Here is a 24,032-nt window from a genome sequence, read left to right as displayed (position 1 = left end):
AAAGGAGATTTTCTGAGGCGTTTTTCTGAGGCGTTTTTAAGGCGTTTTTGTGAGGCGTTTTTGTGAGGCGTTTTTAAGTCGTTTTTCTGAGGCGTTTTTAGGGCGTTTTTCTGAGGCGTTTTTAAGGCGTTTTTCTGAAGCGTTTTAAGGCGTTTTTCTGAGGCGTTCTTAAGACGATTTAAAATCGTCCCCCACTACAAAAAATTCTTGTTCTCACCACAATAATTTGCATAGAGTTTTGTTTATTCATTTCAATAGAAAATTCTTATGACTAAAGTCAGAATAGCGAAGAACATGCCAGTGCCTGTAAAATTTAAATGTCCCAAGTGCAATGGAGAGACTGATATGGAAAATGCCAAATGTATGGCATGTTCGTTTCAAATCATTGCAAAAGAAGAACATGGTGCAAAACATGTACCTGCAAGTTATTTTAAACCAAAACAATAAAAATTTTAATAAATGAGAAAGTTTCTTTTTTAACCTTACACCTAATGCGCATAAACGTGAAAAAAAAACATGAATATATGTAAAGATGAGCAATAGGTTAATAACCCCAGAAAAGTGCAATGACTTATCAACACAAAACCTATGCCGGTTTCACTCCACAAGGTCGTGGAGTGAAACCGGCACTACCCTACTACTCACGCTTTGCAGAAGCAACAACACCTGAAGTCAACGCAAAAATTAATTTTACAACAAGCTATGATGAAGCTTAAGATGTTAAAAATCAAAAGTAATTTTACTATGTAATTACTGAAAATTAATTTCCTACAAATCACATCCTGTACATAATTTTTATAATAAAGTGGCGGTATTGAATAGATCAGTTTGCTTATCTTGGAAACAAAGTTTCACGTTTTTTACACACACATTTACTAAAATTATAATTTTTTTCCCGTGCAATTTTTTTGATACGTACAATTTAGGTATATCAAAATATACTCAAAAATATGAAAATTTTGAAAATCTGAACACTTGGAAGTTGGAGTTTAAAAAAATGTTTAACCCACAAAAGTAAATATTTAAAAAAAGTAGACATATTTTCAGGCAGTTTATTTAAAAAAAAAACCTTAAAACAATCCGAAAAATCTCAAAAACCATAGGAATGAAAAATTAAATTAAATTCGTGATCTAGTTGACAAAATCTTAAGAGTTTAGAGTCGAAAAAATATTAAGAATTGATAAAAAAATCTCACTGAAAAGTACGAAGACAAGTTGAATATTGGAAAAAATGTGTGAATAACGTCAAGCTTCTTCATTGCCACTTGACCACTAGTCGTATTTCCCTTGGCCTCTTGGCAGTGCTAACAACTTAATAAATTTGATTAATAGTAACGTAGTAACGTAGTAACGTAGCGTCGTCTGACTCGCGTCTTCAAATAATGACCCCTCAAAGAAATAAATCAGATACAGACCTGCAATAAAGAGCCCAAAGTGATTCTCCCGCTCCGAACTGGAGACATTTAATAAACACGTAACTTTAATGTAGTTGTTAATTCAAAAATACCATCTGTTGTCACTTAACGGTTCCATTTTCCACATTGCATGTTGCAAGGATAATATTATGCCTCGTAAACGCAGAATGTCAACAGTACAACCGGCAGCGGACAATAGTTAAAAGCAGATAAATAATACACCAAACGGCGAAATTGGTTTTCTGCTCGTTCAATGCTTCTAACTAATTTCCATTATTGTTTTATTTATTTTTACGTCATTTTACCGGACCTAAATAATAAATAATAATAAACGATTTTTTATTTTGTTGCGTTAAGAGCGTAATTAACGCATTATTCTTCGATTGTTTCCAAAGTTTACAGCGTCTCCTTATAGCACTGACACGCACTTCATCTCTCAAAATAGTGCTTTAATGAGACTTTTAAAGCATCAAACTAGCAAGTAGTACTTATATTAAAAAACAAGTTTTATAAAACACGCATTAAAACACTAATTTACGGGTTTTCAATACAAGTGCTTTTAAGTTTATTTATAAGTTATTGGCTCGTATGAATAAAGTCGAAGTAAATGCTAATGCTTCAAGTATGTAGTATATACTTGGCGAATTGAAGTATAAACTTAGTTCCGGTAGAATCTGCTACAAGCACATACTTCGACTGAAGCAAGACGCTACACGGACCAAGCATCTACTTCTACACGAAGTATATACTTTTTTAAATTAGCAATAAAAATGTATTGGAATAAAATATCGTTATTTCACGTTTCACGAGTTTGAGCATTAAATACGAATTAACGGAATATTGGAATGTGTTAGGGGGCTACCTGCATTATCGAAAATAAAGGGTAAAAATAAATAGAGTAAGAGAACAAGTTCGACTTTAACCTCCGTATTATAATCATCAATTCTTGTAATAACTCTAATAATTTCCTACTTACATTTTTTAATATACATCGTTAGTTAAATTTACAGTGTTTTATTCATTAAACAAGAACTTCAAGAAAACTGATCCAACTTTAGATCAATAAATTCACCTTTGGTGAAAATAAACACTCACTTCTTTTTTTCTTATTTTTCTGAACCTTTCTTCGTTACGCATTTAAAAAGTAAAAAAAGGAACTATATCGTCGTCTAAGTGGCAACCTACGCAATCTCAATTTTTGCAACTTTACAGGACAATAAAAAAACTGTTTTTTTTTAGATTAAATACATTTTTGGAATAGTAATCCTCTACATTTGTTTTTTGTTGTGTTATAAACAATTATTAAAAGTTTCAGTAAAATAAAACAATTTTCTGAAGAAATGCTTGAGATAGAGGGTGTTGCCTTAATTTTTGCCTGAGATAGAGCAAGTTGCAGTTTACGTTTTCAATACTATACAAACAACAAACAACATTTTTTGTGTTAAATGACAAATCTCATCCTTTTAACAATTTCAATTGTGAATACAGTTTCGAGCATGGAATTTCGGGTATTGCTGTAATTTATGAACGGACCACCGTCGACATCGACAACCTTCTGGCATCGATGGAGAGCATAACATAAATAGTCAACTTATTCCAAATTATTTTAAGCATCAGTCATAATCACAATAAAGCTTAAAGTACATCCAATTCTATGTGACAGAAAAAGCTATAAGCGTTAATTGGTTGGGCATTTTTTTTCACTGTGTCTTCTGTAGATCCTGATTAAAATAAAATGAGTGAAAAAGAACGTATTAGTTCAGTTGGAACATAATATAAAGAGCCATCGCTAACTTCCTTTTTTGTGGATGTTCAATTAGGCAATTAGATTAGGTATAATTTTACAAACTCGCCGTATGTTAAAAATTATGATATTTACCATGCTATGTTGATATTGTTGTAATAATAAAAAACGTAGACACTTTTTTCATGCGTGTTCAAACCCTTGCGCTGACCTTTTTTTCGAATTAATTACATTGCTTTAAAAAATTGTTTTTTTTTAATATTATTTAATGATCTGTAGATTTATTACTTTAAAATAGAAATCTTATGGTTATTGATGCTATGAGTGAATTATTTTAAATCGAATTAATAATTCTGATAAGAGGTATTGTTAACTTACGATATTTGCTTAATATGAAGGAACATAGAACGATCTATGTTGGAAGCACCATCAAACATTTTTCTTCTCGCTGAACACACTTTTAGCTCAATGCGACATACACTTTTATTCTACCTTATTTTGAATTGAGAATGAAATAGCGTATGTTGCCTTACGTATTGAGATAGCGGATGTTGTCAAATTTTCACGTAGAACATAAAATGTAGCGAAATTCAAAAAACAGACTCCGTCACGACATTCCCCACGAAGAAACGATTCGAAAACAAGCATAAACGAAAAATCGTCAAAATTGAGATAGAGGCAGTTGCCACTTAGACGACGATATATTCTTTTTTAAAAAGAAATACAATCAATTTGCTTATGCAGGGTGTGTAAAGTAGTATGCAGTATATGTACAGAGTGTTAGGGATTATGTAAAATGTATATGTATACGCAGCTTCTGCCCCATAAATGGAACAAAAAATCCCAATAATATTTTTAACAAAACCACACAATATAATTTTAATTTGAATTAAAAAACTTGTTACAGATATCTGGCAGAACCGACTGTGTAAAAAACTAAAGATGATTACTAATTTTGGATTTTTCAAGCCGTCTGTTAATTCAAGACGCAAAGAATGTCCAATGCAATGCACGCTGTACCAAAACTATATTCAAAACGCTTTTTTAAAAAAACTAAACAGTTGAGAAAAAAATTACATTTGAAATTTCGATTCAGAAATACATTCTGAACGTCATATATTCTTTTTAGCATATTATATACACAGAAAATGTTGTAGCATTTGCCTCGAAGTTGCTTGCTTACCAATTTCAGAGAATGCTTCATTTATCGGCCGCAAGTGTAGTAAATACTAATACTTCATCAAAAAGTAAATACTAAAGCAATGCGTAGTAGATGCTAGACGAAAAGTAAGTTCCGGTAGTACATACTTCATCGTCAAGCATATTCTTCGCGGGTGTAGTATTACCTACACTTTCAGCAAATGCTTGAAGCATTAGCATTTACTTCGACTTTATTCATACGAGCCATTGTTTCTAAATTGCCTATTTAATCCACTATTTCGGCCTTTACACGGTAATAAAGCTATTAACGCTCTGTTACTAGGTACACCAAATTAGAAAATAGTATTTATTTAAAAAGAGTTTTATAATAGTATATTAAAGAACGTGTTTTATAATGGCCAATTTGGTGCCCGAGTTCCCGGTGTACAAAACGAGCCGTAGGCGAGTTTTGTATGGGACGAGTGCACCAATGCCATTATAAAACAAGTCCTTTATACTATTTTTTCGAATTTGCACCCTCTTTTTAATAAAAAAATTAAATTTTCCAATTCTAAAGTTTTCGTGTTACACGATTGGTAATGGTTTTGTAACCACGACTTGCCACTTAATTTTCAAATTTAATTTAAAATTTGACATTTATTGAGTTTCACTGTCACATAACACATTTTGACATAATTTAACCTAACCTCACAGCCAGTATTCATATCTATTATTTTTAGGTACAATTATTGTTGGCCGCAAAGGACAATTCAATTATATTGATACATTTTTTATTTACGCAGCAATTTATTAAACACGAATCGTAAAATCCAAATTGACCAAGAGTTTGACAGGAAGCAGGTGACAGTCAGACTAATTAGTTCTGCCAACGGACGCAACAGATATTCCCGAGCAGATGAAGTACCGCTCCCGAGATTACGCTTACAAGAAAATAATCAAATTAAATTTACGACCGAAAAGTGCGGGCATACGACTATCTACTTATCGGTTAAGTTAGTGAACGGCGTCGAAGTCCCTGGCAATGACGTTCCTAGGACGGCGAAGTCCGGGTTGTTCCTAGGATAGCGACGAACCACTAAGGATGCCCACGCTGACGGAAAAACAGCACAGCTCGTCCCAAGCCAGAGCGACGCCGATGAAGCGGGGAAAACGAAGAAGAAGAAGAAGAGGAAGAAGAGGAAGAAGCCTGAATAACCAAAAGTGCAATAAGCGCTGTGTCCCTTCAGTTAGAAATATTCACCTTTGATGGAGGGCGGCTTCAAAGTGGGTGAAACGTGGTGTTCCCAAAAATCACAAAACCCAAAATTGGGCCGCAGAAATCACAACCGGCTTGTGCCGCAAGTGAGCCTCCGTATAACAATTTCCAAAAACCACGAGGATGGCTCACATAACCACCGATTTCTGCACCCACAATCACCACCGTCTCACTTGTTAGAGTACCAAAACTAAGATGACTGCCGATCCGGTACTCATTTCGCGCCCTCCGAAAACCTCTATAAAAAAGGGGAAGTACGTCACGAAGGACGGTACTACCAACCTTTTATAGCCAAAAGAACTAGTTGACTCAGATGACAGTAGTCAAAAGTGAGGTTATAGGGTTTGTTTACAACGTGAAAACACGACACAACTAAGGGATAACCGGAAATAAACACTAAACGAAACCAAAAGAACACAACCAAAACATGGACACTAAAACTGAGGTGACTGGTGTCCAAGCAGCCACCCCTAGAGCGGGTAAAAGAGGAATGTGGTGGTTGCTTGGCTCCAACAAACAACTTCCCCAACTAAGCCAAAACTAAACGCATTGTTTCAGCGCTGGAGGATTCCTGGATGATGCTGGACCTCTAAAAGTAGTGTTACTTTGGGAGACTTCTACTCCCGCCAGAGTTTAGCGTCGGCTCATTCTCCAGCCCCGCCAACAGAGCTTAACCACCCTAAACTTAAAATGACGCTAAAAATCTCTTGCACAAATTCGTACCGTTACATACTTTACCTATTAAACAAAGCTGTAAACGCAACCGCTGTGAAAAGTTTGTTAACGCCCTCAAAAGGAATGCGGAAATAGCTCTGTTACTGCAGCAAATTAGAAAATAGTATATAAAATACGAGTTTTATAAAACTTGTATTAAAACACTGTTTTTAAATTTTATAAACGAGTTTCTTATGCTACTTTACCTATTAAATCTAATTTTTCCGACGATACTATGTTAACCAAGGTATTAACGCATCCGATGTAAAAAGTCTGTTAACGCACTCAAAACTATTGCGAAAATTGCTGTTACCACACCGAATTAAGAAATAGTATACATATTAAAAACTAACTTTATAAAATTTGTTTTAAAACATAAATACAATTTTTCAGCACAAGTGCTTTTAAGTTTAATAAAACGAGTTTATTATACTATTTTTTTCTAATTTGCATATTTAACGACTTATTTTTTATTTTTTTTCTGCGTTGCTATGGTAGCAAATCTATTAACGCATTCAAAACGAACATATTTACAGCAGCAGATTAGAAAATAAGTATTTATTTTTAATTGTGTTGTCAAGGAGCAAATAAATATTTCTTTTTAGTTGTCTAATAAGGTAAGTATATTATGTAAATAGTTGTAAAAGTAATAAAATGTAAATAGTATAATGAAAAATGTGTTTCATAATTTATGTACTACTTTACATATTATATACAACTAGTTACATAATATACATAGTTTAGATCGTTTTTTAGTGACATTTGACTTGTAGTTCACATGTCAAAGTGTAAATGAATTTAGCAATATTTTGCCCATGCACAGTCGTAGATAAAATGTTGTACATTACACGTGGGTTATACAAGGTGATGATAAAAGACGCCCATGCTACCTATCATGTTGCAGCAAATTTTTTCTTGAGCTCAAAATTGAAAACCAAAACAAATTTTGTGGTTTTTAACTAAGATAGCTTCTGTTTATAAGCAATCAAATTCTGTTTGGATAAACTTTTTATAACAAGTTGATTGTGAGACATAAATGTATTTAGAGTTAATAATATTTTATGTCAAAAAAAGAATAAAAAGGGCAATAAACTAAATTTATATTGGAACATTGTAAAGCTCTTAGTACTAGTTGCTAAGTTACTAAGAAACTTTGCTGACAAATTTTGTATAAAAATTTTACCGGAAATTGCTAAAAAGAATAAACTGACATGGAAAAACTTCCTAACCTATTCTTTGCGCGGTGGCACAAATTGTTTTGCATGGCCTTCAGCTGACCATAAAAATCGTTGATCAATAGGTGTTATTAATTAACTAACAATTTTAGCCAAAAATCGTGTATTAATGACCCTCATTAACAAACGGTTGCCGAAAAAGTTACTCTAGCCGACTTTTGGTTTCCAAACTCTACTTAGCGATCTTGCTACATAAAATACAATTGTTGGACTTTAGTAATTACCAGCGACACAAAGAGAATTCTCTTTTTCTCCACTTGTAAATCGCCGCTAATTGCTTGCATTTCCACGTAAGTGCATCCAAATTTGGTTGATTGATCGTGGCGGAATTTCCATGTATTTTTTAGAAAAATCTAGATATCTCTGGAATAATAAAGTTTAGCACACTATTTACTCTGAAGTGATACAAATTAAGTGCTGATAGAAGAATACTAACTCTATACTAAAACGTGTAGGGTAACCCTCACTCTAAAAGTTGAGATGTTCGAGTTCGAGCGTGTACGTACTTTCAAAATTATCTCCTCCCGAACCGTACCATTCTCGCTCTTTTTGCCCGATAGAAAAATCGACGAGTTTCCAAACTAACAAAGTGGCCGGTTTTCGTCCTTTTCGGCCGTTTGGTTTTCGAGAAATAAATTTTTAAAAGTCGATTTCGTTCGTCCGGCTTTGCTGACGTGGTAGATGTTTTAAAATGCTTTAATGTTCGTGGGGACAAAACCATAACCATTAAGTCGAGAGAGGCTATAAAGATGCAGTAAACATTTCAGAAAAGGGTCTGATTTTTTGGATACACAACATATACGGTAGCGGTTTTTTTTGTCTCGGCATTTATTTAAATCGATCCGAGCAACCAAGAAAACATTAGCCGAGATTGATTTCTTTAATCGAGTTCGGCTTATTTTTAATACAGGATCTCTTTGACCATCAAGGTGTGTTTTCGGTATGTATGCGCGAAACTTACACTTGAAAATCTGGAAGCATGTTTCGGAACTCCTCTTTACAAGCGCGAATTAATTGTTTAATCACAGATCATCATTTGATGGACAAACATTTGTTGATACTGTGTATAAAAAATTTGCATAAATACCAAGCATCTAACAGGCTCTTTTTAGGGGTACTTATGCAAAACTACAACAGATAAATGAAATGAACGCGACGAGTATCGAATTTTATTACGACTCGGTCGATTTTTAATCGTTCGGCGGCAGTAGATATTAGAGAGACAAAAAATGCAAGTGTGTTAGGCGTAATTGCGGGAACTCATTACACAAAAGATGTAAAAGATAAGAAAATTTAAGAATCTGCTACTTTACCGGTTTAATGCTTTTGTATAGTGAGTACTGCAATTAAGCCATAAAATCACTATTTGGTACCTGCTGCAACTGTAACTTGACAACGGAGCTTCAAATACTGCCCGAGTGTTATGACCAGTATTTTTTACGTCTCTTCTTGGGATCTGAAGTGGTATCTAAACAAACTGCCCCTTCCGGGTGACGAAGACTTTATTACTTAAAGCATAATCAAAGAAACGAACGTGTAATCAATTTCGACTTTCTAAATTTTAATCCATTCCCGACCTACTACAACAATAGCGTTTCGAAACAATACGATTTTTCATTAATTTGTCGCATATTGGGATATTTCTCGAAACAGTTACCGATGGAAATTTTATTGCAAGCGTGTGATTTTGGCACGGGGAGAAGTTACAAAAAAAAACATATCTACAAATAAATCCTAACTTATTCTGTTCTGATGATGTAAATAAAATATTCTAAAAAAAATATATTTAATTCTTAATTCTAAATCGACGTCACCCCATTCCCCTTCACACAATTAAAAAAACGACCATCAGACAGCGATAGTCCCGATAAACAAATATGAATTTGACTAAAACAATAAATTAACAAGGGATTAAGAAGTCCTGATGGTCGTTTTATTGTAGTTTAACAAAAAAAGAAAAACGAACCGTTCATCATGAATACCCCAAAACGTAAGTACGTACCATTTACGACTCGGCCGACATTTAATCGTTCTAAAGCAGTAAATAATAGATATTAGAGAGACTAAAAATGCAAATGTGTATGACTTAATTAGGGTACTTATTACACAAAAGGAGTACACCATCACAGCACTTGAGTTTTGTTATTTATGAGTATTTATAAGTACCGACATCCACTTCACACCCTTTCTCACCAGAAAAAAACCGACCATCAGACAGGGAGAGTCGGGTGGCTCATTTTACCGATATTTTTCATCAATAACAAAATCTGCTATTTGGTAGTTTGGTACTATTGTGTAGTGAGTACTCCAATTAAGACTTAAAGTCACTGTTCAAGCAGAGATAAGAAGGAGGTATATAAGGATTTGTTAAAATAATGTTCACTATAAATGAACCGATAAATAAGTATGAATTCGAAGAAAACAATAAATTCACAAGGAATGAAGAATGCGAAATCTCTGAAGAATGGGACCGGACATCCTGATAATCGTTTTATTTTAATCTAACAAAAAAAAAACAGAACCTTAAATACCCCAAAAAGTACGAGTATAATTAAACAATGTTTAAATACATAAAATATTGTTTTCCTCGAGAGAAACGGCACTTATTAAAATCAGTCCGAGATGTGAAGAAAACATAATCTGACATTAATTAATTACGGATCCGTACTCTCAATTTACAAAAAAATACGATTTTTCACGCATGTTTCGGATACAAGTATTTGCTTTGAGTGAGCTATATGAGTTTTTTAGGTCCCTATTTCGGTAAAAAAAGAATGTTTTGAAAGGTAACTGCAGAATTTCATGAAAAATTATCAACAGCATTTTTTCTTCTTAAACTGAGAATCTATTGTGTGATTGCATGAGTTCAAGAAAAAGCGCAAATAAACCTTTTTTGCAAACAGCGGGTATGCTTATCAATACTCGAGAATCACTAGAAAATCAGGGGCAGTTAGAGGAAATCACTAAAAATCAGGAGAAAATATTAGAACATCGGGGGCCAATCATTAGAAAATCAGAGAAAATCACTAGGAAATCAGGGAAAATTAGACGAAATCCCAAGAAAATCAGGAGAATTTGGACGAAATTACAAGAAAATCCGAGAATGTTAATCGAAAACACAAGGAAATCAAGGGAAGTTTGTCGTATGCCATTTTTGAAAAATATTAACTTCTAGGATTAATCTTCCTGAAAAATCAGTGTGTTAGTCTTAGGAAATCACTATGAATCAGAGGAATTCATTACGAAATCAGGGAAGCTTTGACGAAATACAAAAAAACAAAGAAAGTTAGACGAAATCGATGGAAAATTATTAGAACATCAGGGGCCTGCAATAGGAAACCAGGGATTGTCAGACGAAATCACAAGGAAATCAGGGATTGTTAGACGAAATCACAAGGAAATCAGGGAAGTTAGGCGAAATCAAAAGGAAATCAGGGGAAATTAGCGAGAAAATAAAAGGCAGTTAAGTGTGTGCCATTTTTGACAAGTCATCTTATCAATAAGAAATCACCAGACAGACAATATGGGAAAATCATTAAGATATCAATAGAAAATCAGGAGTTAGACGCGACATCAAAAAAAAATCAGGGAAAGTTAGACGAAATCACACGGAAATCAGAGGAAGTTAGACAAAATCACAAGACAATCAGCGACAAAATCAGGTGAACTCAGCCCCTGGTCAATACCAATTTATAAATGAATAAACTTAAACAAACAGGTCGTTTCCAAACAATGGATCCCAAAATATAAATTACTGTAACCCATTTATAATTATTGCTCACATCTCAAAATGTTCTAAAGTTTTTTGACTCGACCATTTTTCTGTATGTCCATTTTAAATATGTTAATTTTTATTATCGAGAATATTGAAATGCAATGTTTATTTGCGATTTAACGAATTTACAGGCGATTTCTGTTAAGTCATAAAATGGTTGGGACCCATGACAGGTACCAGAGCTCCTCAAACGCAAAAGCGACCGTAAAAGATTGGACAAATTTTGTAACTTCAATCATCTCCGTTAACATCATGGCTACGTCAATATTCAATTTATTTATATTTTTTTTTATTTCTTTGATTAAATAGAAATTTAGTAAGAGAGCGAACTCTGTTATTCTTTATAATCTTTTTTGGACCAGTTTTGTAACTGCTGCTCTATTGTCGATGGTTTGTTGTTTTCCTTTTCCACCTCTGTCATCAGATGTTTTGAACAAAGATCGAGAGTCGTACCGCATCACATTCACAAAAGAAAATCGTAAATTGGGTAATTAGGATATGATTATTACTGATTTACAACAGCCTCATTTTATGGCTTAGAGGACACCAACTCAGAAATCGCCTGTATTCATAGAAACTCACCAATTTATATAACTACACCGTGTGTCTTATATTTTTTTTTCTTTTATTGTATGAGTAATAGAATTTGCAATAGACTCAGAAACCACGAAAGACGAAGCCAGTCTGATTTATGAATTTTCTGCGTAGTACTGTTAAATTTTTAATAGCGAAGCGCGTTGGTTTTAGAACCTTAAAACCTTTTATTCTTTTTTTGATTCTAAAATTTTCAGGAAAATCTACATTTTGCCATGCGTAATTATTTCTATCAGAGTTTCAAAAAACGAAAACCACAAAATATGAAGTTATCTTAACACTTTCTTTGTTAAATGTTAAATGACAAAATGCAATTAACTAGGTGGCCATCGGAATTCTTTAGAACTCGGTTTTTTAGTAAACCTAATTTTTCCGAGGCCATCTTTGTTTCATAGTATATCAAATAAACAATCTCAAATTAAAATCCAACGCCACGGAAAAGCGAGGTTAACGAAAAAAGAGATCTACAGAATTCCGAGGGCCACCTAGTTAACTCTATACTAAAACGTGTAGGGTAACCCTCACTCTAAAGTTGAGATGTTCGAGTTCGAGCGTGTACGTACTTTCAAAATTATCTCCTCCCGAACCGTACGTACCTTTCTCGTTCCTTTTGCTCCGCTAGAAAAATCGACGAGTTTCCAAACTAACAAAGTGGCCGGTTTTCGTCCTTTTCGGCCGTTTGGTTTTCGAGAAATAAATTTTTAAAACTCTGGGTTCGATTCCTGTGGATTCTGGGACATCACCGCACGTCGGTTTCGTGGGGACAAAACCATGACCATTAAGTCGAGAGAGTCATAAAGATGCAGTAAACATTTCAGAAAAGGGTCTGATTTTTTTGTACACACAACATGTACGGTAGCGGCTTTTTTGTCTCGGCACTTATTTAAATCGGTCCGAACAACGAAGAAAACATTAGCGGAAATTGATTTATTAATTGAGTTCGGCTTATTATTAATACAGGATCTCTTTGACCATCAAGCTGTGTTTTCGGTATGTATGCGCGAAACTTAAACTTAAAAATCTGGAAGCATGTTTCGAAACTCCTCTTTACAAGCGCGAATTCATTGTTTAAACACAGATCATCAATTGATGGACAAACATTTGTTGATCCTCTGTATAAAAAAATTGCATAGATACCAAGTACCTAAAGGGCTCTTTTTTGAATTCCGACTATCAAAAATAGATGGGCGCGATTTTATCGAAAGTCAAGGCAGATGTAAAGACAGATGAACAACAGATAATTTAAATGGACGCGACAACTATCAAATTTTGGTGACCATTTATTAAGACTCGAGCGATTTTTAAACGTTCTACGGCAGTGATATTAAAGAGACTAAAAATGCAAGTGTGTTTGGCTTAATTGCGGGAACTCATTAGTCATTACATAAAAGTGTTTGTTATTTACGACAGGTATTACCGGCATCACTCCACCCCCCTCTTCACCCGAAAAAACTGAACATCACACAAGCGGCTGGCGAATTTTACCGAATCTGCTAATTTACCGGTTTAATGCTTTTGTGTAGTGAGTACTCCAGTTAAGCCATAAAATCACTATTTGGTACCTGCTGTAACTGTAACTTGACAGCGGAGCTTCAAATATTGCCCGAATATTATGACCAGTATTTTTTACCTCTTTTCTTGGGATCTCAAGAGCACTAATGTAAACAAACTGGACCGCTCCTTCAGGTGACGAAAACTTTATTACTTAAAGCTTACTTAATCAAAGAACCGAACGTACTTTATTATCTCTCGCAACCGTAGCGTATCGAGGCAATACGGTTTTTCATGCATGTTTCGCATATTGGGATATTTATCGAAACAGTTACCTACCGATGGAAATTTTATTGCAAGCGTGTGATTTTGGTATGGAGAGAAGTTACAAAAAAAATCTACAAATGAATCCTAACTTATTATGTTCTGATGATATAAAAAAAATATTCTTCATTGTATAATAATGAATAAACGAATAAACAACTCGAAGAAAACAACAAATTCTCAAGGAGCATGTTCGGCGCTTATTTTTAATATGTAGTACAGAATATTGATACATTTTCAATCTCAAGTAGCAAGTTATTTTTTTCAAAGTGTCAATCCCGACTAAATATCAACAAACAGATTTGCACAATCTTATCGAGTCAAAGTCAAAGCAGACGTAAAAAGGATACTATATACTTACAGTTAACAAAATTTCAACAGATAAATTAAATTGATTGTAAGACAGCAGATATTAGAGGGATTAAACAAATTAAGCGAATTTTACCGATGTCTTTAACAATGAGAAAATTTTAGAATCTGCTATTTGGTGGTTTTGTTCTATTGGGTAGTGACTACCCTAATTAAGCCATAAAATCATTATTTGATACCGACAACTATAAGTTCATAGCCGAGCTTCGAATGTTGTTCGATTCTTTCGCGGGGTCTGTAGTAATTTGAGAGAAACTGATGGAATTAATGATGTACGATCGAATAAAATAATGTTCATTACGAATGAACCGATAAACAAATATGAACTCCAAGAAAACAATAAGTTAACAAGAGATAAAGAATGCGAAACTTATATAAAGAATGCGACCGGACATCCTGATAGTCGTGTTATTGTAGTTTAAAAAAAAATCGTTGACATAACGTAAGTACTATTTACGACTCGGCCGATTAATCGTTCAAAAGCAGTAGATATTAGGGAGACTAAAAATGCAAGTATGTATGGTTTAATTGGGGTACTCATTACACAAAAAGAGTAAACTATCACACTACATAATTCTTAATTAGTTTTGTTATTTACGACAAGTAATCGACATCACTCCACACCCTTTCTCATCAGAAAAAACTGACCATCTTGATGGTCGTTTTATTGTAGTTCAACAAGAAAAAAACAGAACCCTTGAACAAACCCCAAACCGTACATCTACAATTACACGATGTTTATACAAAATGTTTAAATACATAAAATATAGTTTACGGTAGCGGCTTCTTTTCTTTGAAAGAAACTCCACTTATTAAAATCAGTCCGAGCTCTGAAAAAAACTCAATTTGACATTAATTAATTACGAAACCGTACTCTCGATTTACAAGAAAATAGATATTTTACGCCTCTTTCGAATACAAGTATTTGCTTTGGGTGTGCTAAATGAGTTCTTTGGGTCCTTATTTCGGTAAAAAAAAGAATATTTTGGAAGGTACAGGCGATTTCTGAGTTGGTGTCCTCTAAACCATAAAATGGAGCTGCTGTAAATCAGTAACAATCACATCCTATTTAACCTTTTCTTTTGTGAATGTGGTACGGGTATGACTCTCGACTAAGTGTTCTTCATCTTCGTTCATAACTTATGATAACAGGAGTTGGAAAAGGAAAACAATAAACCACCAAAACTGTATCGATAATAGAACAGCAGTAACTAAACTTATCCAAAAAAAGGTTGTCAAGAATAACAGAATTCGCCTTCTGCCTACATTTTCATTTAAACATAGAAATAAAATAATACAAAATAAATAGAATATTGAAGTAGCAATGATGTTATCGGGAATAATTGAAGTTACAAAATTTGTTCAATTTTTTGTTGTCGGTTTTGCGTTTGAGAAGCTGTGGGACCTGTCATGGGTTCCAACCATTTTATGACTTAGCGGACATTAACTTAGAAATCGCCTTAATTACTGTGGAATTCTATGAATTGAACTGTCGTCATAAACAAAAATTATCAACATCAGTCTTTTTTTAAAAACTGAGAATCTATTGTGTAATCGCATGAGTTCAAGAAAGAGCGCAAATAAACCTTTTTTGCAAACAGCGATACTCGAGAGGTTAACCTCCCAGAAAACACGAGAAAATCAGGGAAATTAATGAGAAATCACTTGAAAATTAGGGTCAACTAGGTGGCCCTCGGAATTCTGTAGACTCGCTTTTTTCGTGGACCTCGCTTTTCCGTGGCGTTGAATATTAATTTGGGATTGTTTATTTGTTAGATTATGAAACAAAAAAGGCGAGTTTTACAGAATTACGAGGGCCACCTAGTTTACACTACTAAATTTGGATGTAGGATCCAAAAATACGCTAATATACAGAGTGTGAAGTTGGGTTTTGTTTTAATCTAATGTGGACTTGTAATAATAGAGTTGATGAATGATTAAAATTTAGATTATCTTAAAAATGCAGTATGAAATTTTTCAAATTTCGCTTAAATTAAATAAAAATATAATTATCAATTTTGACATGTCAAATCACTTGCTATCATTGTTTTGTAACTTTTTCACTTACTAGTTAGTAGAAATATAAGTTAATTACTAACTATTAAAAAAAAATGAAAAAAATTTGAGTTTCTTAGGTCTCAAACAATCGGACACTTATTTTGGAACAGAGAATGTATTTAACATTATGTTAAGTAAGTTGCAAGTTTAATTTAATTTCAATTAAACTATTGCGTTAAACCGGCCTATACTTACTATTGATCAAAATTAAAAATTGATTGTTTTTTAGCAACAAAAGTGAATTGTATGAAGAAAAATGATCGTTAGAATAATAAGTTATTGTAAAAATTAAATTAGAATATAAAAATTACATCTTTAATTAAAATTAATTTTTAATTTCGTACTAAAATTTTTTAACTGTAATAAAAGGGCAAAAATTGCCACCTTTAAACCTAAAAATAAAAATAAATAATTTAAAGAACTAGGAAGATCTAAGAGCCGGTTTTCACAATAATTTAATTAAAATTAAGTTAATCTCGAAAGTAATTCGACGATTAGACATTAATTATAGGAAAAAGAATCACATGTCACTTTAACACGATGTTAAGTATTTAAGGCGGCGATTTACCTCCAGAAAAATGTATGTTTTCAGGCCTCACAAAATTCGATATTACTCCGTTGTCTGTGAAAAAAATCAGTTCAAATTTTGTGAAACTGCAGTTAAGATAGTAATTAATGTCGGGACGTTGAGTTTTTTTGAAAAAAAGTAATGACAGTATGATAAAAAAAATGTTGAAAATCGTTAAATTTGGCCAAGTTTAGAACTAAATATCTCAGGAAATAACATTTTTTTTGTAAAAAGCTCTTCGTCCCGACACAGAACCATTCTTTAACAAGAAGAATATCATGTTCGTTCCACTGTTAATTCTTTTATAATCATGTAGGATCTAATTTACATGAAGCCTGCATCGCCCAAATTGTGGATAAATTGCGTACATCTTAGGTTGAAACCAACCCTCTGTAACCATAATGGTGGGGGAAAAAATAACATGTGTCCGAGAAGTGAGCTGAACGAAATTGTACGATAATAAACGACTAACTTTCTTTTCTTTGCCCATTTGGTCTCGAAATCGACTCGATGTCCATTCAAATTTAAAGACTTGACATACCTAAATAACGGGTTCAGCAGCAAGTCACATATTTTGAGAAATTATTTAAACTACGAGTAGACATTGTCACATTAACCTGACTGCAAAAACTATATTATTAAGCTTTGATAATAAACTTGCAATTTGATATTGAGAGTTCTTAAATATTGTCTTCTTGACAAATGAGAAAAAAATTATTGACGTTGAAATTCAAAAATTGTTCTAAGCGCCATGATATTAATTAAAAATAATGAGATATTCACCAATACAAATTAGTCAATAATTTTATTAAATTTTTTTAAAAAATCGTAAAAATAATTACTAATTTTTTAAAAGTTTATTTATAAAACTCTTTGTTGGCAGGTTTAAAAAATGGTAAAATCTGCTGAAGATTGTTATTTTGCTTGCATTTTTATTGGTTGTTTATATTCAATTGTGCTAATGCTAGCGCACATTTACAATACACCTATAACACTTTTAACAATTAGAATAAATTAAAACAGATGTGATAGGATAACTTTCACGTTGTGTTAAAATTTAAAGAGATTACTTACTAAAAATGTCTTTATTGAAGGTTGACCATTGGCCAAAGTGTCGGGAACAACAAAAATGATTTGTGTCTTGGCTTTATTTATGATTTACTACGAATTTAGACAACATCAAGTTTTTCTGTTTGTTGTTCGGTTCATTCACAGTCCAGTTAGATAAGAAGCAAATTTTTATTTACAGATTGGATTCTTTAGAACGAAGGCATACAGCACTTGACAAATACATCGCACATTCCACTTAGTTTTCCTTCTTTTACCTTCTTTCCGGTATTCGTAACATATTGGACGATATTATTTAGAATTAATTTATTACATTATCTAATTTTTCTAATTTTTGGCTCTTAGATCGGTCATGTTAATTCTGTATTTACTATACCTTAATTTTATAATTTTAAATATTTATTCTAAAACTGTTTGGATTTTTACAAAATTGACTATTTTAAAGACCTGAAACCTTTAAAAAACAGCAGAATTTACGCAAACACGGAAGCCAAAAAACGGACTATTGCATATTTAAAAGGGAAATTTTTTGTTTACTCTTTTAAATTTTCTTAGAAACAATTAGGAATTGTTTAGAAAACAAGTAACACGCCGACTGTCTTGTTTATATTGTTTACCTCGTATTGTACTTCAGCTGAGGTTTTAGGTTATGTAAACATCGTAAACATCGGATTGCAATTCCTTTTTATACAGGTTTCACTGTAGTTTGCATCAAATTTGAACAAATTTAGTACCCGAGCTTGTGAATTCGCGTTGCGACAAAGGAATGCCTTGGTTTTAATAATTTCGGCTAATTTTATGTTTGTTTGTTTTTTGTTTTATTAAATAATTGGTTTGTTGTTGCTTTTATATTTTTTGTTTTTATTTTTATATTATGTATTATTTTTTATCATTATTTTTGCTATATCGCTGTCTTCAATGTCTACTCTTTCTGAGCTGTAGTCCAACTAATAAAATGCTATGCTAAAAACGCTTCGTTTGCCGAGTCTGAAATGGTTAGTGTACTGCCGATGTGTCCGAAAGCATCACCCTGTCCTTGAATTTCGTCGAAGGGATGGATGTGTGTGTAACGCTATAAGATTACAGCAGAGAAACGACACAGCAAACCTAGAATGCTCTGGGTTAATCGCCGCCTTAATCTAAATTAACTTTTACACTGCTCGGCCTGGAAAAATCCGTACCAACTTTTTTTTCTTAAAACTACAAAGGATGAAAATTTAAAATTTTGAGCATAAAAGTAAGCAAATAAGACAAATTCAATAACAATATTCATATATTTATGACACTTAATAGTCAACTTGCTTTGCTCGGAACGTAAAATGTCGCAGGAGCTAAAAAACCGCGAAAGTACAAAAAGTGCTTTTTGAGCCTCCGTCATTTTTCATGAAATTTGTGATACTCATTTGCGGCAAGAAAATCACATTTTGAATGTCTAGGCAGTCTACCGTGACATTTCGAATAGTTGGTTTTATTTTGCAAGTTGGCAGCGCTGCATAAATGTCAATTGTGTCAATTTGTGTGCCGATTTGGAGGCCAATGACCTTCGAAAATTATAAAGGTAAATTAATTAAGTAAAGATACCACAAAAATTTGCTGAAACACATTTGAATTTAAATTAATCTGCAATCGTTTGATTTGAATGGAGTGCTACCAACCTATTTCCCAGCTGATGAATTCCCCTATATGAGAAAATGACGTTTCAAATTCAAACCAAAGTCAAAATAAATAACTATTAATAATTGTCGGCGCACAAAATTTCGTGTTTGACACGGCTAGAAAATGTTTTGGAAATGCTCGGAAATTGAAATTCTCGCCCTCCGGGCTCGGATTTCAATACTTTCCTTGCATTTCCAAATGACCATTTTCTAGCCTAGTGAAACATAAATAACTATTCTCAGCCTAGGCAAGAAAATTGTATAAACGAGCGCTTTTCACAACTTATAACAAAATTGCCTACTTTACTGTCTAAAAACGACTAAAAAATAGTGACTTTTTGTGACATTTGCAGTAAAAGGTTGTTTTTTGACCGAACACTCTTGAGCGACTAAAGTAATCCAACTTTTTTATCGCATGGCGGCAAAAAGGTTACAGTTGGTCCGCGTACGATTGAAAAACGTGATTTTTGACCTTCTGAAACTCTGAAACTCCTACAGAAAAGAAAACAAGAAACTGGAACCGAGTGAACGAAACAAAGTGAAAAAATACAGAATAAATGGATAAATATTTGAAGACAATGCTCATGAATAATTTCGAATAAGTTGTTTTCAAGTGGGTGTGCGTTGGAAAAATGAGTGTCAAACTCTTGAATTGAGCAACATCAAGAATAAGGGTAAAGTAATTTTCTTAATTTCCTTCGAAATTTCAGACGAACTATCTTCATTACAAAGTATTCAACCTTGTCAGACTTTGTCATTCTTAGAAATTTGAGAAAAAATACTACCTAGTGGTTTTTTGCAGACGACAATAATCTGAAGATTATAAAGACATTCCAAAGAGTTACAAACCTTAAAAAATCCATTAGCGACCCATATTGCTGCCCATATTACCATTGAAGTGGCTAATATTGCTCTATTTTACTTCGCAGTAAGATGTAACTAATTTTTTTATTTTTTTTTAACAAATTGTCTTAAGTTTGCAGGGTCCATCTCATCACAGTATTTTCGTTTAGTAACTCTAGCTCTTGTGAGTTTTATAACGCTGTTAGGATTCGCTATAAGTGGACAAGAAATTGAAAATATCGTAAGTGTAAATAAAAGGGTCGATTTTACTTTTTAAAAGTCTGTGGAAATTTTGGAGGTTCTACAAGAAGTTGAATGGTACGAGTGGAATGAAGCGAATAAAAAGACATATTTGATATTTTTAATGAATGCAGCTCCCTTGTTTAAAATTAAATATTCCGAGAATATTACTGTCAACTATAAAATGGGACTCACAGTAAATTTAAAAAACTTGCTTCACAGCATTTTTATTGATTTTTTTAGGTGTTGCAAGCATTTTTTTCAGCACTTTCTATTTTGTATAACCTAAAAATCAAATAGAGATAATACAGGTAAAACACATACACACAATTTCAATCGTGTACGGATCTACTCTAACTTAATTTTTGTGTCAGTAGTGTGTAAAAGATTTAAAAGTGCGGTAAAAGACTATAAGGGCCCGATTTCAAGTCAGTGGCGCAAAATTGCATTAACGCTGTTGCTAAGGCGCAACTCTGATTTGCAATGCCGCAAGACAACTTGAAATAGAGCTTTTAGTTTACACTAGCCTTCGGCTGAGACGCCAAACATTGCTATTAGGCCGTAAAATCCCACTTGTAATAAGTCATGATGTATTTTCACCGTATTAAATTAATTATAAAAATACACATTATTTGCATCAAATTTTAACGCTTTATTTAGTCCCTTTTTGGATATGTATTATACAAAGTGGCCCACTAACCGTTTCACATTTCCATGACAAAAACGCATTCTTAATGTGCTAATTTTAATAGGTTTGCCACCGCTAGCATTTAGCTAAAAATCACATTTTTAAGGCGTCGCGACGCCAAAACTATCGGTGATAAAAAACAAACGATTGCGTCAGCTTCTAGAGCTTTGTCAACTATGAGCGTATGCAAATTTTCAAAATTTTATCTTTAAAATTAAAGACGATTTAAGGGGTGCACACAAATGTGGCCAGACCCTGTATAGACCTTTCGACTTACATTTTGTATGGCACTTGAACGATCGTAAGTTTGAAACTCTTTGAAACCAATATTTTTCACAGTAAATGTCAACTACATGCGTAGCCATCCATGTTTTTAGTTCAATTTCTGTTCACTCATTGTCGGTCGTGAAACTGAATTTTAACGCTTGAGGAAAAAGTGGTATTTGCTTTGCTGTCTCGCAATTTTGCATACGCTCGGCTACACTACGCTTCGCCTCGCTACTGCAATTTAATTGCTCGACAAAAAGTACCACTTTTCTACAGTACAACAAAATCTACTATTTAATTTTTTAACTTTTTAAAACGCCCCGTAAGCTCTAAATTCTAGATTGAAAAGATTACAAAGCACGCCGAAACTCCAACAATTTCTAACAGAAGAAAGTAAAAAAAGTGATCGAAAAAAAAGTGGAAAAAGACAGGATAATAATAGAGGAAGAGAAAAAGTAACAAGACGTCAACGAGTAATTTCGAATATAGAGGGTGCGTGTTGGAAAAAAGTTTGAGAGTCTGAAATAACCGTTCGAGACTAAGGTTAAAATAATTTTCATAATTCCCATCGACATTTCCCTCAATTGATCTTTATTACCGAGTATTCAACCTTGCCAGACCATGACAGACATTCCCAGAAATTTGAGAAAAAAATTTACGCAATGGTATTTTGCAGATGACAATTATTTGAAGATATGCAAGTTTTTAGCAATCGATATATTTCGAGTAAAAGTGGTCAAAGTAGTGCTCTTTGTCACCAAAATTATATTAGTTATCATTTGTTCAATCCAAGCTTACTTCTTTTTGGTAAAATTCGACTTGGACTATTTGATGCATTACAGCACGATGTACATTATGACGATTTACGTAAAAACTACAACGGTTAAGTTTATTGTCTATATTTTGATTTACAGATGACAGTTTGTTTTTTGTATCAACCTCTCACTACACAAATTGCCATAAATTACATACCTGAATTGAAAATTTTGAAATTAGAGGACGCAAATTTGAAAATACAGATGAAGGTAAAATGGACTGTATTTTGGATAACAGTTTTGATGATTGTGGCTCTTCTGTGTGGATTTTTGGCCGTTCTTGCATTCTGTATATCAACAGATGACGATTATAAAATTTTGTATTTTATACCTCTTATGGGCAAATTTTTCGGAAAATGGGTAAGTAAATAAATAGAATGGAAAATCTGATCCAGTTGTCTCTTTCATTATGTTTTTAGAGTAAAGTTGCTACTTTGTGTCTCAAATTATTTTTCCCACTTCTCCTGTATGTTGCTGTTGCAATGCCTCTTTTTACAATCCTCTACGGCATCGCTGAATTGGACTCACAAAAAATTATGATAATCCATTCCATTCGTCACATAAACCTGCAACAAGACGGAGATGTGACAAAAAAGTTGCGCCACCTTCTTGTCACTCACATTGAATTTTATAGGTAGAAACTACAATTTTAACTTTTCTTCTAACAATTTCTTTTAGACATACTCGAGAAATTTTGCATCAATCAGACGTTTTCGTCCTTCCTTTTTACACCTTAGGAATCCTAGAAATAGGCAACATTGCGCTGTTCCTTTTTTGCACAAGTTATGTCCAGTTTGAAGGGTCCATCGCCATACAGTACTTTCGTATTCTAACTTTTACTCTCGAGACGTTTGTAGTATTTGGAGGATTCGTGGTGAACGGTCAAAGAATCGAGAATATTGTAAGTCGGTAATAAAACCGTATTTTACTTTTTGACAGTCTGTAGAAATCTTGGAAGCTCTGCATGAGGTGGAATGGTACCATTGGAATCAAGAAAATAAAAAGTTGTATTTGATCTTTCTGATTAATGCTGCTACCATGTTCAAAATTAAGTATTCTGAGAACATTTCTCTTAATTATCAAATGGCAATTTCAGTAAGTTGGTTCTTCCAATGTTCGGAATGTCATTAATTTTTTTTAGGTCGTCCATGCCTTTTTCTCGGCTCTTTCAATTTTGTATAATCTCAAATCTAAGTAAAGTAATTCAGTTTCGATGACAGTAGGATAAAAAATTATGTACATCATTTTAGCCTAAGTGTCATAGCATACCCTAATAAGGTTTTTTGGCATTTGTAGTCAGCAGCAAAAGAAATGAGTCCATAGCAAAATTAACTGGTGGTGTCGATAATTTAAATTCTCTTAAAACATATTTAAGAGAACAAAATTTCTTCCCCTCTGTCGTAAGTTTAAGGATAAAGAAAATATACTATTCGAAATTTTAGTCGGTGATAACTCAGTTATTTGTTGTCCTAAGTAAATTTTGAGCCCAGATTTTAAATTTGCGCAACATTCTGCGTAAAATGAGATATAATAATTCAAGTTTAGTCCAGAAATAAAGGAGAAATCAACCATAGAACTTTGCCATAGTTTTAAGCATCACAGTTTACGACGAAATGTAAATTTTCGATTTTCGGAAAACCTAATAATAAATTCTTAATAAACAAAAAGACAAGAAAAACGATGGCAAAAACCGTTTCTTTTAATCTGCCGTAATTTCCGAGATATTGAGCAAATTGGTTTTCGAATCTTCAAA

At 33.2% G+C, this 24,032-nt stretch overlaps 1 protein-coding gene across 1 annotated transcript in view; it reads left to right on the top strand.

Moving 5' to 3' along the window:
- Nucleotides 1–23,477, top strand: part of LOC148176370 (uncharacterized) — a 64,279-nt gene extending 40,802 nt beyond the window's left edge. The window contains exons 2-5 of the mRNA XM_088035065.1: nucleotides 20,293–20,354; nucleotides 20,403–20,510; nucleotides 23,219–23,374; nucleotides 23,421–23,477. Of these exons, the coding sequence (XP_087891191.1) occupies nucleotides 20,293–20,354; nucleotides 20,403–20,510; nucleotides 23,219–23,374; nucleotides 23,421–23,477 (383 nt within the window). The remainder of the gene's footprint in view (nucleotides 1–20,292; nucleotides 20,355–20,402; nucleotides 20,511–23,218; nucleotides 23,375–23,420) is intronic.
- Nucleotides 23,478–24,032: the final 555 nt, after the last annotated feature.

The sequence above is a fragment of the Gnatocerus cornutus genome, chromosome 4 (assembly GCF_029298725.1).
Source record: "Gnatocerus cornutus isolate USDA-ARS CGAHR chromosome 4, icGnaCorn1.1, whole genome shotgun sequence".
In the NCBI taxonomy this organism is placed as follows: domain Eukaryota; kingdom Metazoa; phylum Arthropoda; class Insecta; order Coleoptera; family Tenebrionidae; genus Gnatocerus; species Gnatocerus cornutus.
The sequence above is the reverse complement of the archived record's forward strand: the minus strand, read 5'-3'. Positions and strand labels throughout refer to the sequence as shown.